General features: G+C 41.0%; 1 protein-coding gene across 1 annotated transcript in view; it reads left to right on the forward strand.

The window, feature by feature from the left end:
• The window catches only part of LGR4 (leucine rich repeat containing G protein-coupled receptor 4), a 101,002-nt gene that overhangs the window by 39,274 nt on the left and 45,778 nt on the right, over positions 1-15,950 (forward strand). Inside the window, exon 2 of the mRNA XM_072725365.1 lies at positions 15,462-15,533. Coding sequence (XP_072581466.1) covers positions 15,462-15,533 — 72 coding nt within the window. The remainder of the gene's footprint in view (positions 1-15,461; positions 15,534-15,950) is intronic.

Raw genomic sequence — 15,950 nt, forward strand, 5'->3', positions numbered from 1 at the left:
TGCTCCAGCTTAGGAGAGTAGAAAGATCCCTGGACTTGGATTTATCCTTCTTATTTTTTTTAAAGATTATTTATTTTTGAGAGAGAGCACGTGAGCGTGAGAGTTGGGGGAAGGGCAGAGGGAGAGGGAGAGAGAATCCCCAGCAGAGTCCCTGCTAAGTGTGGAGCCAAACATGGGGCTCGACCCCCCGACCTTGAGATCATGACCTCAGCCAAAATCAAGAGCTGGACGCTCAATGGACTGAGCCACCCAGGCGCCTTTAGAATTTATCTTTTTGATTTTGACCTTGGTTCTTTAATTATTTAACCCTCCTGGGCCTTAGTTGCCTCATTATTAAAATGAGATGGTGAGATTAGATGGTGATCAGGTGATGTAATCACAAAATAATAATTGCAGAGTTTGATTGAGTTTTGGCTGTGGGCTAGTTGTTGCTAGGTTGGGCACTGGCTGGAAGTCACATCATCTAACCTTCACAACGATGTTCTGAAATCAGAAGTGTTATCACCATTTCGTTGAGGAAACTGAGGCACGTATAGAGATTAAGGGACTTGCCCAGGGTTATATAGCTGATGAGTGAGCAGAGCTGTGTTCAAACCCAGGGCATTTGGTTTGGCTTCTGGGGAAGCATTTAACCACTATGCTTTCTAGTTCAGTGGTTCTGTGAGATGCTATTTTTAGGACACAGCCTGTATTTTAAAATTTTGAGGAAGAAAAATTAGTTTTACTGAAATCCAAATTTACATCATTCCTCCCAAGCTATTTTTAAGTCCCGGAACTTGTATTTAAATGAATGTTTTGCTCTCTTTCTTGCCTTTTCCCAAATGTGTTTGCATGTAGGGTTATTATTTGGTTACAGCAATAGGCTTTGGGAGGAAATCTGTCATTAACACTCTTTGCTGTCCATAAGAAATATTGTGTTCCTGATTGTTCCATAATCGAGTCAGTTATAAAATTTGTAAAAAAGAGGGTATGTTCTGTGTTCTTTCTATCTTCCCTCCCACAACCAGGGCATTGACTTCCTTTAGATTACTGGAAAATTAAGTCTTTTTTAAAATTTATTTTTTTTGGAAATGCTAAGTATGTATTTGTTACCATGACCATTAAAGCATTTAGCACAGTGTCTGGCATGCCATTCACTCGACTGTGGCCACACAGTATGCCACAGGCTTGGGCACAGTAGTGAGCAAAGCACACACCCTGCCCTAGTAGAGCATATGGTCCAGCTGGAGGAACAGCAAGTTGATCACAGCAATATTTACAAACTCTACAGATGTTTGATAACTTGTTTTTCATATTATTATCCATATAGTATCATATAGAGGAGGAATTAGCTTTTTATTCAAACCTTCCCCAACCCAAACCAAGATTTCCACTTCTTCCCATCACAACCCATTCGACATCATTCAGTCAAACCTACTGCTGTTAGTGGGATGATCATTTCATATATCATCCCAATGACTGTGCCTCTGAGAGGGAAAAGGAATACCATGAATAATGTGCTGAGACAATAGTTGTAAACTGGGGTTGTCCCAGGCAGGCTGGGGTTTATTGGCATCTTGCTTATTGGTATCTGAATTGACTTTCCAATCTTACAATCTTTTTTAAAAAAATATTTTATTTATTTATTCATGAGAGACACAGAGAGAGGCAGAGACAGAGGCAGAGGGAGAAGCAGGCTCCATGCAGGGAGCCTGACGTGGGACTCCATCCCAGGCCCCGGGGTCACGCCCTGAGCCGAAGGGAGGTACTCAACTGCTGAGCCACCCAGGGATCCCAACAATCTTTTATTATAGGTCAAACTCTTTTTGGAGTGTGTGTGTGTGTGTGTGTGTGTGTGTGTGTGTGTGTGTGTGAAGTCAGAAGTGTGTATCTGGTTTCACTGGGGGTTAGGGTATTAAGTGTTCTCTTTCTTATAGGAGTTTATTTTCTAAGATATTATTTCTTCTCTCCTTACCAATTAATAACTCTTCCAACAAACATTGTCAACCTTAGAACTGACGGATAATCTTCAACAAACAACCTAAAGCAATTAATCTGAATGTAATTTGGAGTTCCTAGAGTATATCTGTGAGTGTCTCTCTCTTTTTTAAAAACCAAATTTCAGGGTAGCCCATTGTTCTCTGTCCAAGGTAAAAAATAAAGAACCGTACGATCCATGTTGATTGCAGAAAATAAAAGGAATTTAAGTTTTGTTTCTGATATTGTTTAGAACTTAAAGACTTGCTACAAATGGAGCTGTCCAGGAGTATTATAAAACCAAATTTGAGGATCTTTGCTCAAAGATTGAGGACTACCTCAGATTGGATGGCATAGCTTCTCCTATAGGGAATAGATCATTAGTGGCTGTAATGAGTTGTTAAGTCATTCCCAAGGGAATATCTTGAATAACTTTTTATAAACCATCATTATCAATGTCTGTTGTCTTATAGTCAACAGAAATGATTGAGTCATCTCAGTTACAATTTTGAGTCATTCCTTTAAGGATAGAATATGTTTTATAAGCCTTTTTAAAAATGGCCATCAGAGGGGAGAAAGGAGAGTATGTGGTATGTGTATTTATTTCATGCCTCATAACCTGAAGGGAAGCACTTGCCCCACAAGGCCTGCATTAAAGGGTTGCTGAAATCTCAGCCTGTTTCTGAGTTTAGGCCTAGACCTCATCTTTTAGAATTTTCTTGTTTCATTATTATGAGGTCAGTGCCTCAGTGTCTTAGAAATTGGAGCTTTTCTTGCCTAGGATGATTATTGAATATACAAACACTGATTTATCATGTGCTTGTAGAAATCCCCATAGAGAGAAGAATGGATGAACACAGAGCTTCAAGAAAGCTAGACAATATTTAAGTGCCAATTAGAGCCGAAGAATACAGTAACAGAAGTGAGAAATACGCCACGGGGAATAAATAACTGGGTAGATGATACAGAAGCTGGACTAATGATCTGGAAGACAGGTTAATAGAAATCACCCAAACTGAACTTCAAAAAGAAAAAAGAATTTTTAAAAAGGAAGATAGTTTAAGAATCTTCCGGGACAACATGAAGCATATTAGCATTCATACCACAGGGACCCAGAAGAAGAGCAAGGGAAAGGGGCAGAAAACCTATTTGGAGAAACAGTAGTTCTGGAAACTTCCTTAGTTTGAGGAAGGAAACAGACATTTGCATCCAGGAATCACAGAGAGCCCCAAACAAGATGAACCCAAAGAGATCTACACCAAAATACATTATAGTCAAAATGTAAAAAACAAACAAACAAACAAACTAAAGATAATTCTGAAAGCATGAAGAGAAAGTAGTTAGTTACATATAAGGGAACCCCATGATGGGCCATCAGCCAGTTTTTCAGCTCAACTGCAGGCCAGAGGGAGTGGCATGATATATTAAACGTGCCGAAAGGAAAAAACTTAAAGTCAAGAATACTCTACCCAGCAGGTTATCATTCAGAATTGATAAAGAGTTTCCCAGACAAACAAAGGCTAAAGCAGTTCATCACTACTAACCCAGCTTTACAAGAAATATTAGAAGGGACTTCTTTAAGTGGAAACAGAAAGGCCATAAATAGAAAAAAGAGAATATGTGAAAGGAAACAATCTCATTGGTGAAGCAAATATATAGCAAAGATAGTGGATCAGTCACTTAAAAAGCTAGTATGAAGTTCAAGTGGTGACAAAATTGGCATAATCACCATTATCACAATAAGGGATACACAAAAAGATGTAAAATATACTGCCCCAAATAAAAACATATACATACCTATCAATAATTACTTTAAATGTAAGTGGACTAGCATCCAACTCTCGGTTTCAATTCAGGTCATGATCTCAGGGTCGTGAGATCGAGCCCTGCGTCAGGTTCCATGCTCAGCCTAAGAGTCTCTCTCTGCCTTTTCCTCACTCATGCACATATACTCTCTCTCTCAAAAAAAAAAATAAAAATTAAAAAATTAAAAAGTGGACCAAATGCCTTTTAAACAAAAGTTTATTTATTTTTAAAGTAACTTCTACACCCAGTGTGGGGCTTGAACTCATGACTCTGAGATCAAGAGATCAAGATCTCATATTCTTCCAACTGAGCCAGCCAGGCGCCCTATAGTTTATTTATTTATTGTAAGTGGACTAATTGCTTTAATCAAAAGACACAGGGTGGCTGAATGGATAAAAAATAAGTCCCATCTGTATGCTCCCTACCAGAGACTCACCTGAGATCTAAAGACACACAGGCCGGAAGTAAGGGGATGGAAAAAGATATTTCATATAATCAGAAACAAAAATAAAGCTGGGATAGTAATACGTGTATCAGACAAAATAGACTTTAAAACAAAGGCTATAGCAAGAGACAAGGGAATTACATAATAAAAGGACTAATCCAACCAGAGTATGTGACACATGTCAATATAGCATATGAAGCAATATTAGCAGACACAAAGGGAGAGATTGACAGTAGTACAGTAATAGTAGACACCTCAACAGCCCACTTACATCAATGGAAGATAATATGACAAAATTCATAAGAAAACACTGGCCTTAACCCAGACGGACTGAGTAGCTATGTACAGAGCCTTGTGTTCAAAAACTTCTTAAGTTCACACGAACCATTTCCCAGGATAGACCACATGTTAGGTCAGAAAACGAGTCTCAGTAAATCTAAGAAGGTTGAAGACATCTCCAGCATCTTTTCCTACCACAACAGAATGAAACTAGAAATCGATTATAAGGAGAAAACTGGAAGAGACGCAAACATGTGGAGACTAAACAGCATTGCTGCTGAACCACCAATGGGTCGATGAAGAGATCAAAGAAGAAATTAAAAACAGACAAACAAAAATACCATGGGACCAGAGAAAATTGAAAACACAATGGTCCAAAATCTATGGGGTATATAGCAAAGCAATTCCAAGAGGGAAGTTTATAGGTGAAGGAAGACTTTCAAGTTTACTAAATGCATTGAGCCGATCTTGTGCTGGGAAAGCAGCTGTAGTTGTGACTCCATCGAGGGGCGGGTGGAGAATAAGAAGTATTTGGCTTTAATAGCCAAACCCTTGAATTCGTGGTTCTGACTATATTTCACAGACGATACGTGTGAACTTGAGACGTGGCAGTAAGGCAGAAACACACGCTGAAACCAGAATTTCCCGAAACAGTACTTACTGTTATTACATTTGATGTATTCTGATTTTTTTTTCTATCCTATTCTAGTCTTTCCTATTTAAATGTGGAAAAAAAAAAGTTGGCTATGGTCCATTAAAATGATTTCATAACCCATTAATTGGTTGTGAGTTGAAGTTCAAAAAAAAAATGCGCGTCTAAACAGAAGTTTTCGTGGGTGTGCGCGTTTGCAGGCAGGGCCATGAAGTAATGTTTTCCTATCAGTGGTGTTAATAAGTGTAGCCATAATAAAACATAAACCGTTTAGTTAATTAGAATATTTACCATAATAAATGCTGCTGGATTGATTTCTTTATGAATAGTGCATTTTGTCTGCTAGGATGAAGTAATTGAGTGTTTCCAATCTGCCCAGCTGACAATCCGTACAATACTTCTTGTTGGAGTTAAATGGACTATTGAAATACCATTCTGTCTGTGTGTCTTGGCTGGTAATGAGCACTGTTTTGTCATCGTTAGGGTTACCAGAACAGCTGTTGACACCCGAAGAATGCCTGAGAACACCCGTTAAGTAGCAAGAAAACAAGGAATATTAGAGTTTAACCCTTGTCTGTTCCATGGGATGCCAGATGCTAGTGTACTTGATCAAACTATAGAAAGAAATGTTCTTTTTCTCTTTGGCATTCATTTTTTTTCTTGACCATTTAGTAAACGTTACTTCCAGATTTCAAGCGTGTTACATTTTTCTCTTTAGGGTGCATCCTACACTCGAAAACCAGGCTGCGTTTAAAAAGGCAAAAAAAAAAAAAAAAACAACTCCAGAACCAAGTGGAACAACTTGTTTCGATATTAGAAAATATTGAATTAGCCTAACTATTTTTATTTTGTAAAGTTACCCCTTGAAGGATGTATAATTTCAGCCACACCTGCCTTTCGTCGTGGTGTGGTGTTTTCACACCAGCGTTTTGTGCCGTCTCTTTACCAACTCGTTGGGTTAGCATCTCCTTGAAGAACACACCCTTAAATGTCTCCTAGGCTGCATTGCTTCATTGAGAGCATAAACAATTACAGCATAAAATATTACCTTTGGAAATGAAGTCATGCGTCTTTCTTAATTGCTGAACCCTTGTAATTCTGAAGGGGGTATGTTTTAAAAGTCTGTGCTCATTCACACACTTGCTAACACAAGCAAATGTGCCTGCGCATATAGGAAAAACATGAATCTAAGAGTTGCTTATTTTCTACTGATTATGCATGGAATGTGCAGAATCAGGAATGCCAAAGTAGGCGTCGTAATGATAGATTCGGAAAGGACCTGAGAACTAGTGAGTGCACGTTATTTTACAGTCAGGGAAACCGCGTTCCAGAAGGGCTGAATTTCTTCTTTCCCTCTTTCCTTCCACTGTCCTCTACAGCTGCCAGGATGATCTTTCTGCAGCAGACGTGACCTGCTTAAGCTTCCTCTGGCAGCTCCGAGTTCTGGAGGTCACATCCACGAGGCTTTTGGGGTTGGACTTTCTGCTGGTCTTGGTAGCTTCTCTCGCCACCTGCAGCCATTGCTTTTAATGTTCAAGTTCCTGGAGAGGGTTCTCTCTTTGACCACTCTGGCTTTGTCTCAGTAGACCGTGCTTTCAGGTGTCATCGACCCTGGGCCTGGAAGGCACCTCCACCCCAACAGACAACCATCTAGTTCAGAGTCAGTTTTCTTTTTTTCCTTTTCCCCATGAATCCAGCAAAGACTACATCTTACACCGTGAACCAGTATATGTGCAAAAATCCAAATGATTGTGGTGAAACAATGCTGGTTCTTCTGTGTGATGTATTGACTTGATATTCACTCTTCATTATATTTTTTTGGATGCCATATTCCCCTTGCTAAATGGATTCCATCTCCCTCTTTGCGCTACCAGCTTGCTTTGGGAAGGTTAGAAGTGTTTGGGGAATGTTTTTAGTTGCACTAATTAGTACGCTGGCGTGAGCAGGGTTGCCAAGTGCCCTATAGTGAGCAAGGTTGTCTTGAATAATGAAGAATTATCCTGCTCGACATGCCAGTTGCGTCTCTGCTGAGAAGCAGTGCCAACCTAATGAGTGAGAGCACAGATTGAAATAGCAGCCCTCTATAGAGTAATATCTGGCCTTTGCACCTTGGCACAACAGCCTTGCCTTTGGAAGCCTTTCTCCAGTTCCAAGTTTGGTTGATCATCTTCCCTTGCTGCGCCACACATACCACAATGTTTACTTGTCGTTTAGTGTTGCCTTTCTACTGTCTCAGAGTGCTCTTCGGGTAAACGCTGTCTCGTCTTCATATACCCGGGACCCAGCACACAGGCACAGACCTACTGGGCGCTTAGTAAAGAGAGAATGAAGAGGTTTGGCCCAATGTCCTGCTGTAAGTGGATAGCAGAGGTTGGAAAAACAAAGCGAATGAAAAAGCAACACAACAAAACCGCGTCTTTCCTGACTCTGAAGCCGGCTCTGTGCGTGGCATTTTGGATGAAGCTGGCAAAGAGGACCTCTAGCCACAGAATTAGTTCTTTTTCCTGTGGGAGAAATGTAAGGGGGTGATACATTTGCCCTTATTTATCAGAGGCAGGTGCTACATCCAGCAAACTCTCACGTTTTAATAAACAGTTCTAAGAGTTGTGATGCGTATGATCATACGACCATCATGGAAACCAAGATACAGAGCTTTTCCACCACACCAGAAAGTTCTCCTGTGCCCATTTTCTCCCACTGCATCCTCCCAGCTCTTGGCCACCAGCCACCCGCTTTCTGCCTCTACGCGCTCGCCATTTCCCGTCCGCCGTGTCAATGGACTGTGGCGCGTGGCCTTTTGAGGCAGCCTTTGATTTCACGGAAGGTATTTGAGATGCACCCGTGCTCCTGCTTGTATCGCTAGTGTCCTCGTTGCTGGTGTGATTCCGTTGTGTAGATCCACCAGAGCTTCTTTACCCATTCACCCGCTGAAGGCTCCTTGGGGTGTTTCCGGTTTTGACAGTCCTATGTCATACCATCTGACAGCGCTGCTGAGTCGTATGGTCATAAGGACATGTTTAATTTCATAAGAAACTGCCAAACTGTTTTCCAAAGTGGTGGTACCATTTTGCATGCCCACCAGCAGCGTAGGAGAGTTCCCGCTGTTCCATATCCTTGTCACGACTCGGCATTGTCAACTTTCTTTCCTTTTTTTTTTTTTTTTTCCCTATATTTTAGCCATTCTGATAGTTGGGTGGTGTGTATCTTGTGATTTATTTTGCATCTCTCCACTGGCTAATGTTGAACATCTTTTTTTTTTTTTTTTTTTAATGTGCTTTTTGACATTGGTATCATCATCTCTGACGAAGTGTCAGTTCAAATCTTTTTTTTTGCCCACTTAAAAATCAGGTTTATTTTCTCGTTGAGTTTTGAGAGTTCTTTCTGTATTGTAAATTCCTTTTTCTCGAGTGTTTTGCAAATCTTTTCCTTCAGTCTGTTTCATGTCTTTTTCATTTTCTTAGCAATGGCAGTATAGTCATTAATAGAAAAATTCTAAAAGAGCCTGAAGTGGAAGTTGTAATCCACTAGAATAGATGATCATAAAATGAATTAAACATTCTTCTATCTCCTATAGCACAAAGTTTGCATTTTTTTTTTTTTTTTAAGATTTGAGGTTGGCATTTTCTCTAGACTTTCTGTATTAGGACGATTATATGCTGGGATATTCAAGTACTTTAAATAGATAAGGACTTTATAAGGTGATAGCTTTTCTCTGCAGTAATTAAAATTTATTTTTCAGTGTCATAGTTTAACCACTATGGTGGATTATAGCAGATACCTTCTTAAGGACTGCAGGCCTGCAGGGAAGCAAGTTTTGGATTCTTTCTGCTGGAAAGCACTGTGTCTTTGTATGTGCAACACCAAGGAAGGCTCCAGATCACATGGAGCCAATTTCTCTTCCTGCCTAAAACTGTAGTAGAAATGTTGCACATGGCATGAGAGGGGTGTCTATTGTGATATCTACTTGGACTCTAGTAGTGCTAAAACATGTAAGGTCAGGAAAATATCTCTGGAGCAAAATCTGAGTGAAATGGCACAGAAACTGTTTTGGCCTCATTTCAACAGTGTAAACAGCAGCATCTTCACATATCCATAGCTGCTCGGATTGCTTTCATGGTGCAATAATGCATATTTTCAAGATGCACATAATCAAGACAAAGAAAATAACTGTGAACACATCTTTTGATACAAAAACCTCACCCTAGCACATTGCCTTGTACATACGTGGCTAATGTTAAATGGGTGGCATGTATCTCCTTTTATAGGAAAATTTCTAATTAACCTTTTTTTTTTTTTTTTTTCCTTTTGGCATGCTGGCTTTCACTAGCAAAGACTTTCTCATCCCATGGGTATGGCGTGCCAAAAACAGCATCAAGATATGTCAAATGATAATGTTTGTGCTTTTATTAAAATGTAAAACTTCAGAAAAGTTATTTCATTTTGCACATGAAGAGTCAGTCTTAGGTGCCAGTAGGTAAACATGTCCAGAACTATACGATATTTGTAAAAATATGCACCAAACGAAGAAAAAAAACCTGTGATGATACCGATGAAATATGGCAGCGGTTATGTCTGGGGAGTTGAGTAGATATTGTGGATGTCCTTCTCTGTATTTCAGTTTGGAAAAAAAGACTAATACACGTAGATCACTTTTGTTATAAAGAGAAAGGGAGAGCGAGAACAGGAGATCGCTTGCCTAAGGATATGGAATCGTGTCAGAAAAGGAATGAACCTTCATAGGCTTTGAGTAGAACCTTGGTGTTCTATGTGTGTCGGCACTACTGGTGGACACCAGAGAGACCTTCCCTTCAAATTTGTTCCACCAGAAGCATTTTTCCCATTTAGTTTTTTTTTGTTTGTTTGTTTCTGTCCATACTGGAGACATCTGTGAACCGAAGATGGACCTGAAACATTTGCTTACTCCCAAAAGACCCTAGAGAAGTCCTTGGGATGGTATTCGCTGTCAATATATGTTTGTCGAGTTTAAAGACACAACCAGCTCCTAGAGAACACGTAGGGGAGCCCCGTGTTGTCTGGCACCTGTGTGTCGTTTAGTGACTTTAAACTGCCGGGTAGCGTTTGAGATATGATCAACAGTGTGGTAGTAGCAGTACGGTTTTATCTAGTACAAATAGGAGGGCTTATTCAAATGTAGATAACATTGGGTCAATCACAGTCTATTGAAAATTAAATAATCCTATGGCAGGAGGCCCAGGCCCAGCGAGCATGCAATGGCGGAGTCCCTGGTGGTACACGCTTGGCCGTCAGCAAACAGGTTAGGCTGGCTTCTGGAGCATTTTACGGGGATCTTAAAAAGGTACCTTGTTGAAACATGATGTTCCTCTTTACTCTGTAGGTACTTTAGAAGTAGTGAATTTTACGAGGGGAAAAAAGATGAGAGTTTAACCACTAGGGAGATGTAGCAGTTTCAATTAAACAATTGTGCCCTTTAAATTTTAACGTTGAAGCCAGTGACTGCTGGCATCGGAGCATTCGGCTTTATTTTTCTAGCGAGGCCGTGTGCTTTTGGGTTTCTGATCCCTGTGGTGAGAGCTTGGGAGTGTTGCATGGTGTCGGTGTAACATGCAGACAGATGTCCTGTTCCGGTTGGTGTACTTGGAGAGAGCGACGTAGGAAGAAGTCTGTTACGGAACAAGTACGTGTAGAAACATAGAGTCAAGCTCCGCATTAGAGGTTCTGGGTTCTCTTCCCTGGTTATCACTAAACCGTGTGAAGTCATCTTTGGCTTTTTTTTTTTTTAATTTTTATTTATTTATGATAGAGAGAGAGAGAGAGAGGCAGAGACACAGGTAGAGGGAGAAGCAGGCTCCATGCACCAGGAGCCCGACGTGGGATTCGATCCCGGGTCTCCAGGATCACGCCCTGGGCCAAAGGCAGGCGCCAAACCGCTGCGCCACCCAGGGATCCCATCTTCGGCTTTTTGAACATGGCTCCTCTTCCCTTGTCCTTCCAAAAATTTCCTATAAGAATATAATTTCCTTTCCTTCCCCCCCCCCCCAATCCTCCCCTTTCTTTTGGGTGCTTGACTCTGTCAACACCTGGGCCTCAACTCTTTTCTTTTAAAATGAAGTATTTGACTTCAAAGGCTCTTCTGGCTCAAAAATCCTGGACTCCTGGAGTTCTGGAGTGTAGAGTCTAGTTCTGTAGTTGGAGTGATTCCCGGTCTAGGTCCACCAGGTGGTGTGATGCTTGGCCTGCCGGCCTCCGCTGCTCCCGACTCAGCCAGCCTCCAGGAGCAGCAAACATGCGGATGATAGTAGCTGGTACCTCATCACTTACCTCGTTTCTTGCCTGTAACTTGACATTTTCTGATCTTGAGCGGTCTACAAGGTTTTAGTTATTCCTGCCTCTCTCTCTCTCTCTCTCTTTTTTTTTTTCCCAAACGAAGAAGCTAGGGCTTAGGAAAGATGAACAGCTTGCCCAAGGTCACACAGCTAGTGACCTCGTAGGTAGATCTTGGTCTGTGTGGTGTGTGGCCTGTGCACTTCCAGCTCCATCAGGCTGACTCCAGACAAGGCCATCCGCTCTCTCGGAAGTGCCCTCGGAGGCGTTTGTGAGCTGTGGTGCTCTGACCTTGCTTGGTTTTTTTTCTAGGTGATATTTAGGTTCTTCATGGGGCCCCAAGATGGCACATCAGTGGGTTTGATTTTCAGAGGTTACTGCTAAGATTGCGTTGCTCCTGTGAATGTCAAACCACCGATCTCGAGGCTTATCTTTTAGCCGAACATTTTCTGTACAAAATATTTCTGACTTATGTGTTTTAAAAATTCATATGGGGCAGCCCCAGTGGCTCAGCGGTTTAGTGCCGCCTTTGGCCTGGGGTGTGATCCTGGAGACCCGAGATCGAGTCCCGTGTCGGGCTCCCTGCATGGAGCCTGCTTCTTCCTCTGCCTGTGTTGTGTCTCTGCCTCTCTCTCTCTGTGTCTGTCATGAATAAATAAATAAAATCTTAAAAATAAAAAAAATAAAAATTCATATGACTTGTGAGGCTGAGATGTTTGTAATGATGGCATAGGGCTTCCATCTGCAAATGGTGATGGTTAACTTATCATCCCAAGCATCCTTTCCAACCATAAGCTCTGTTGTCGGTGTCGGTGTCGGTGATGTCAGGTCTGGAATCTTCTCTAAGGCTTCTCTGTAGGTTGTTTATCACCATTAGCCCTCATTATTTTAAATGAGTACCCACCCACCTTATAATCTGTAACCACATGTTTTCAGAGCTTCTCTGGAGATAACATCTTGTAGGCTCCCCCTTCTTCTTCTTCTTGTTTTTTTCTTCCTTATTCCCAGATGTTTTGTTTAATGCCCAGAAAATATGAGGGGAAACACCTATAAAGATAGAACCTCACTAGGTGTGTGAAATTCAGAACATTTTGGAAATAAGTGTTAACCCCCGAATTCGAAGCTTTGAAACAAAACCTCACCACATGTTTAAAATGTATTAGTGTGTAAATCTGGAACCCTACTAATTGCATTTATAGCTCCCAGCAAAACTACCTGTCATGTCTTGTTACTCTGAGGGGTAAAAATGAGAGAATTATATAGGTGTATATGTTTTAAAAAATTGGAACGCAGAGAATAGTGTGGTGTAATTTCTAATTAAGTGCCTTTTTACGGTGACGCGAGTAATCAGTTTTTCTGTTACTGCGCTACTCACCTGAATTCAGGTGTGCCAAGCTTCGGAAAACTGTATGGAGTGCCGCCTTCTGTCAAGTAATAAATTGTGGTTGTCCTCCTTTCTCCATTTATTGGAATGGCTAAAGAGCCTCAAAGTTGTGTGATATTTTACAGAGTCACTGCTTACTCAGATTATTATTTTGCCTTACAGTGTGACTAAACGTTTTGTTGTATTCTTAAGAATGATTTTATTGGTCAAGGGTAAATGGGTTTCCAGCGGGAATGACTCAGTGGTTTTATGATGGCGAACTAATAAGTCTTTAAATTTCGTGTTATGGTAAATTTTTCCGAAACGTACCTTTTCCAACAAAAATGAACCTCATATATTTTCATCGGGGAGGATGGTCCCCTCTGTGAAAAACTACAGGAAAATGTGAATCATAGAAGTATACAGTTTGAGGCTGGGAAGCCCCTCAACCAATCAGCTCAGTGCTCTCATTTTACAGATGAGTAAACTGAGGCCCAGGACTACACGGTGGCTAGGTGGCGGTACCAGGAGCTGAGCCTGCTTCCTCAGACTCCCATTTTGGTACTGATTCATCAGTATCTTGCTTGAGTGCTTATGAAAAACAAAGGGTTTTCCTTCCCCTGCCTGATTCCTGATTCCCTGATTAAAGTACCTGATTAAAGTACCATGCAGGGCCTGTGTTCAAAAATAATTTTTTGAGATGTATAGTAATTTTGTTTTTCTTATAAGTTATCTTTAACAGAACTTGAGCTGTGTTCAATGGTAAAATTTTAGAATGCATGGGGATCTCTGTGGACATTGGATTCACCTCTCGAACAGTTTCATGCTCAAAGACATTTATATGAATTTGGTCCCTCGATTTCTAAAGCTATTTATAATTATTATTATAAATATTATTATAAATTATTATAATATAATAATATATTAAATATAATTATATTATATAATAATATAATAATAAATTATTATAATCGGTTTTTTTGAATGAGCAAAAGTGCTCTCCCCTCGATTTCTATAATTATTATTATATTATTATTATAAAATTATAAATATTATTATAAATTATTATAATCGTTTTTTTTTTTTTGAATGAGCAAAAGTGCTCTCCCCGAGATTCGCGGATCATCATACCAAGATCTTGGGGGCAGCATCCCTCTGGCTTTTATCCTTGGTAGGACTGTGGGTTTGCTTTGTATCTTGACTATCACTGGAGAGAAGTAACTGGATCCGCACGATACTTGGGAAGACTCAGTGGACAGTCAAAATCAGGGACTCTGGAGTTCACGTTACCTGTGACACCATCCGTTGGGTGCCTTGGGGAGGTGCCGTACCCCAGGAAGCCCCTGTTTTCCCATTTGAAAGGGGAGATCCCATATGGGGTCTTCACCACGGTTTCAGTGTTCTTTGCCCCTAGCTGCTACTGCTGGGGCTGGTTTTGTGCCTGCTGTCGCTGTCATTCCCCAGCCAGGCAGGTTTCCAGTCGTGCCTTGGGAGGGGCTCCGAAAGAGGGGAGCAGATTCCATTTCCAAGGTTTAGTGAGTGGGAAAGATGGGGAGAAGCAGTTCACCTACCTTGGTACTGCAGGTGTCCGCTCTAAAAAAAAAATTCCAGGGGACCAAATTAATCAACATCACAGTGGTTTGTGTGTGGCTGTTAGCTGATTTTCGGTGCTTTATTGTTAGCTGAATTCTCTTCTACCCTCCTACGTCCATGTGTCTAACCTAGTGATGAGGCCATCCCCGTGGTGACTTTTCTTGGTGGTTTTGAGAGAGGAGAGACCTCCCGGCCCAGCCGCAGGTGAGGGCCAGAGGCACCCGTGGGGAGGCGGTGGCCCAGGCGGCCCAGGGCTCCCAGGCCTTCCCCGCTGAGGCCGCCTTGATCAGCCTTTTCCCGGGGTCCACCTACCACGGCGTGTGGGAAGAGAAAACCGGTTGAGAAGGCAGTTGGCAGGGAAGAAGGAAATGGTTAACGAAGTATTTTTTAAGCTGTTTGAACTAGTTAATTGTCAAGTGCTATCATCCAGCGAGTTCTCTCCTTTCTGCTGCTTCTCGAGGGAAAAACTGGAACTGGACAGCATACCTGTCGTGTACGCACATGTCTCTAGGCTGCATCTGTGTGCAGGCCAAAAATGAAATCCCCTTGCAGCTATTACCTGGAGGACTTTTATAGGTTTTGTAGAAAATATGACTGGAATACAGCTAGGACCTGTTTTATTGTCCCTGACAGCGCCTTAAGAAGCCACCCTTGCCTGCAAATCTTTGATCATACCCCGGGGTATGCATTTGTTTACTTTTATCAGGTACAGCACTTTGAATCCCAGAGCACTGTGAAGTCCAACTGGCCCACTCGTTGGAGGCAGTTTGAGGCATTTTTCTTTCTTTCTTTCTTTTTTTTCCAAGAAAACTTAAGGTGGGAAAGGAAAACCCAGTATCTGGGTACATTTCTATGTTCATTACTAAATTGTGGAACATCATCTATAAGTAAAGGTTTAACTTTGCATTGGGAAGTCACGTTTTGACTATCCCTGTGTCTGACTTGTGTGCTCATGTTTCTCATTTCTTTACAGAATGTCAGCACCTAATTATTTTTCTGTTGAATTAAGTTCCTTAAGTCTAATATCACTGAGTCAAAAATCTTCTTAACTTTGTGTTTTCCAGGGATATCAGTATGAACAACATTACTCAATTACCAGAAGATGCATTTAAGAACTTCCCTTTTCTAGAGGAGCTGTAAGTAATGTTTTGAAAAATGTATTTTATTTATGTGTTTGTTTCTCTCAATCTCTTTGGAAGCTCTTACGAGAGAGAGTCTAATGTTTCTTCGGGGGCATTCAGATAGCTTACTTTCAGTGAGCTTTGCGCAGAGGAAATCATGTTTTTCTTTTTTTCTTTTTTTTGGGGGGTGGGGGGAAGAAACTTGATTTTTTTTTTTCAAGCGGTGTAATGGCCGAAGTTATTTTTGAAAGCCAGAACTAAAAATATTACTTTCATAGGAATTTTTTGCTACAATTATTATAACCACGAATGCTACAGTGACACAAGTTAATTACAGTGTTATCCTGAGATAACAAGCTGGGGTAATTACCATTGTTGCCAAAGGAGTTGCTGTGTGGGTAACACAACCATAAAAAAAATAATACGTGGAAT

Source organism: Vulpes vulpes, chromosome 11, assembly GCF_048418805.1.
Source record: "Vulpes vulpes isolate BD-2025 chromosome 11, VulVul3, whole genome shotgun sequence".
Lineage (NCBI taxonomy): Eukaryota > Metazoa > Chordata > Mammalia > Carnivora > Canidae > Vulpes > Vulpes vulpes.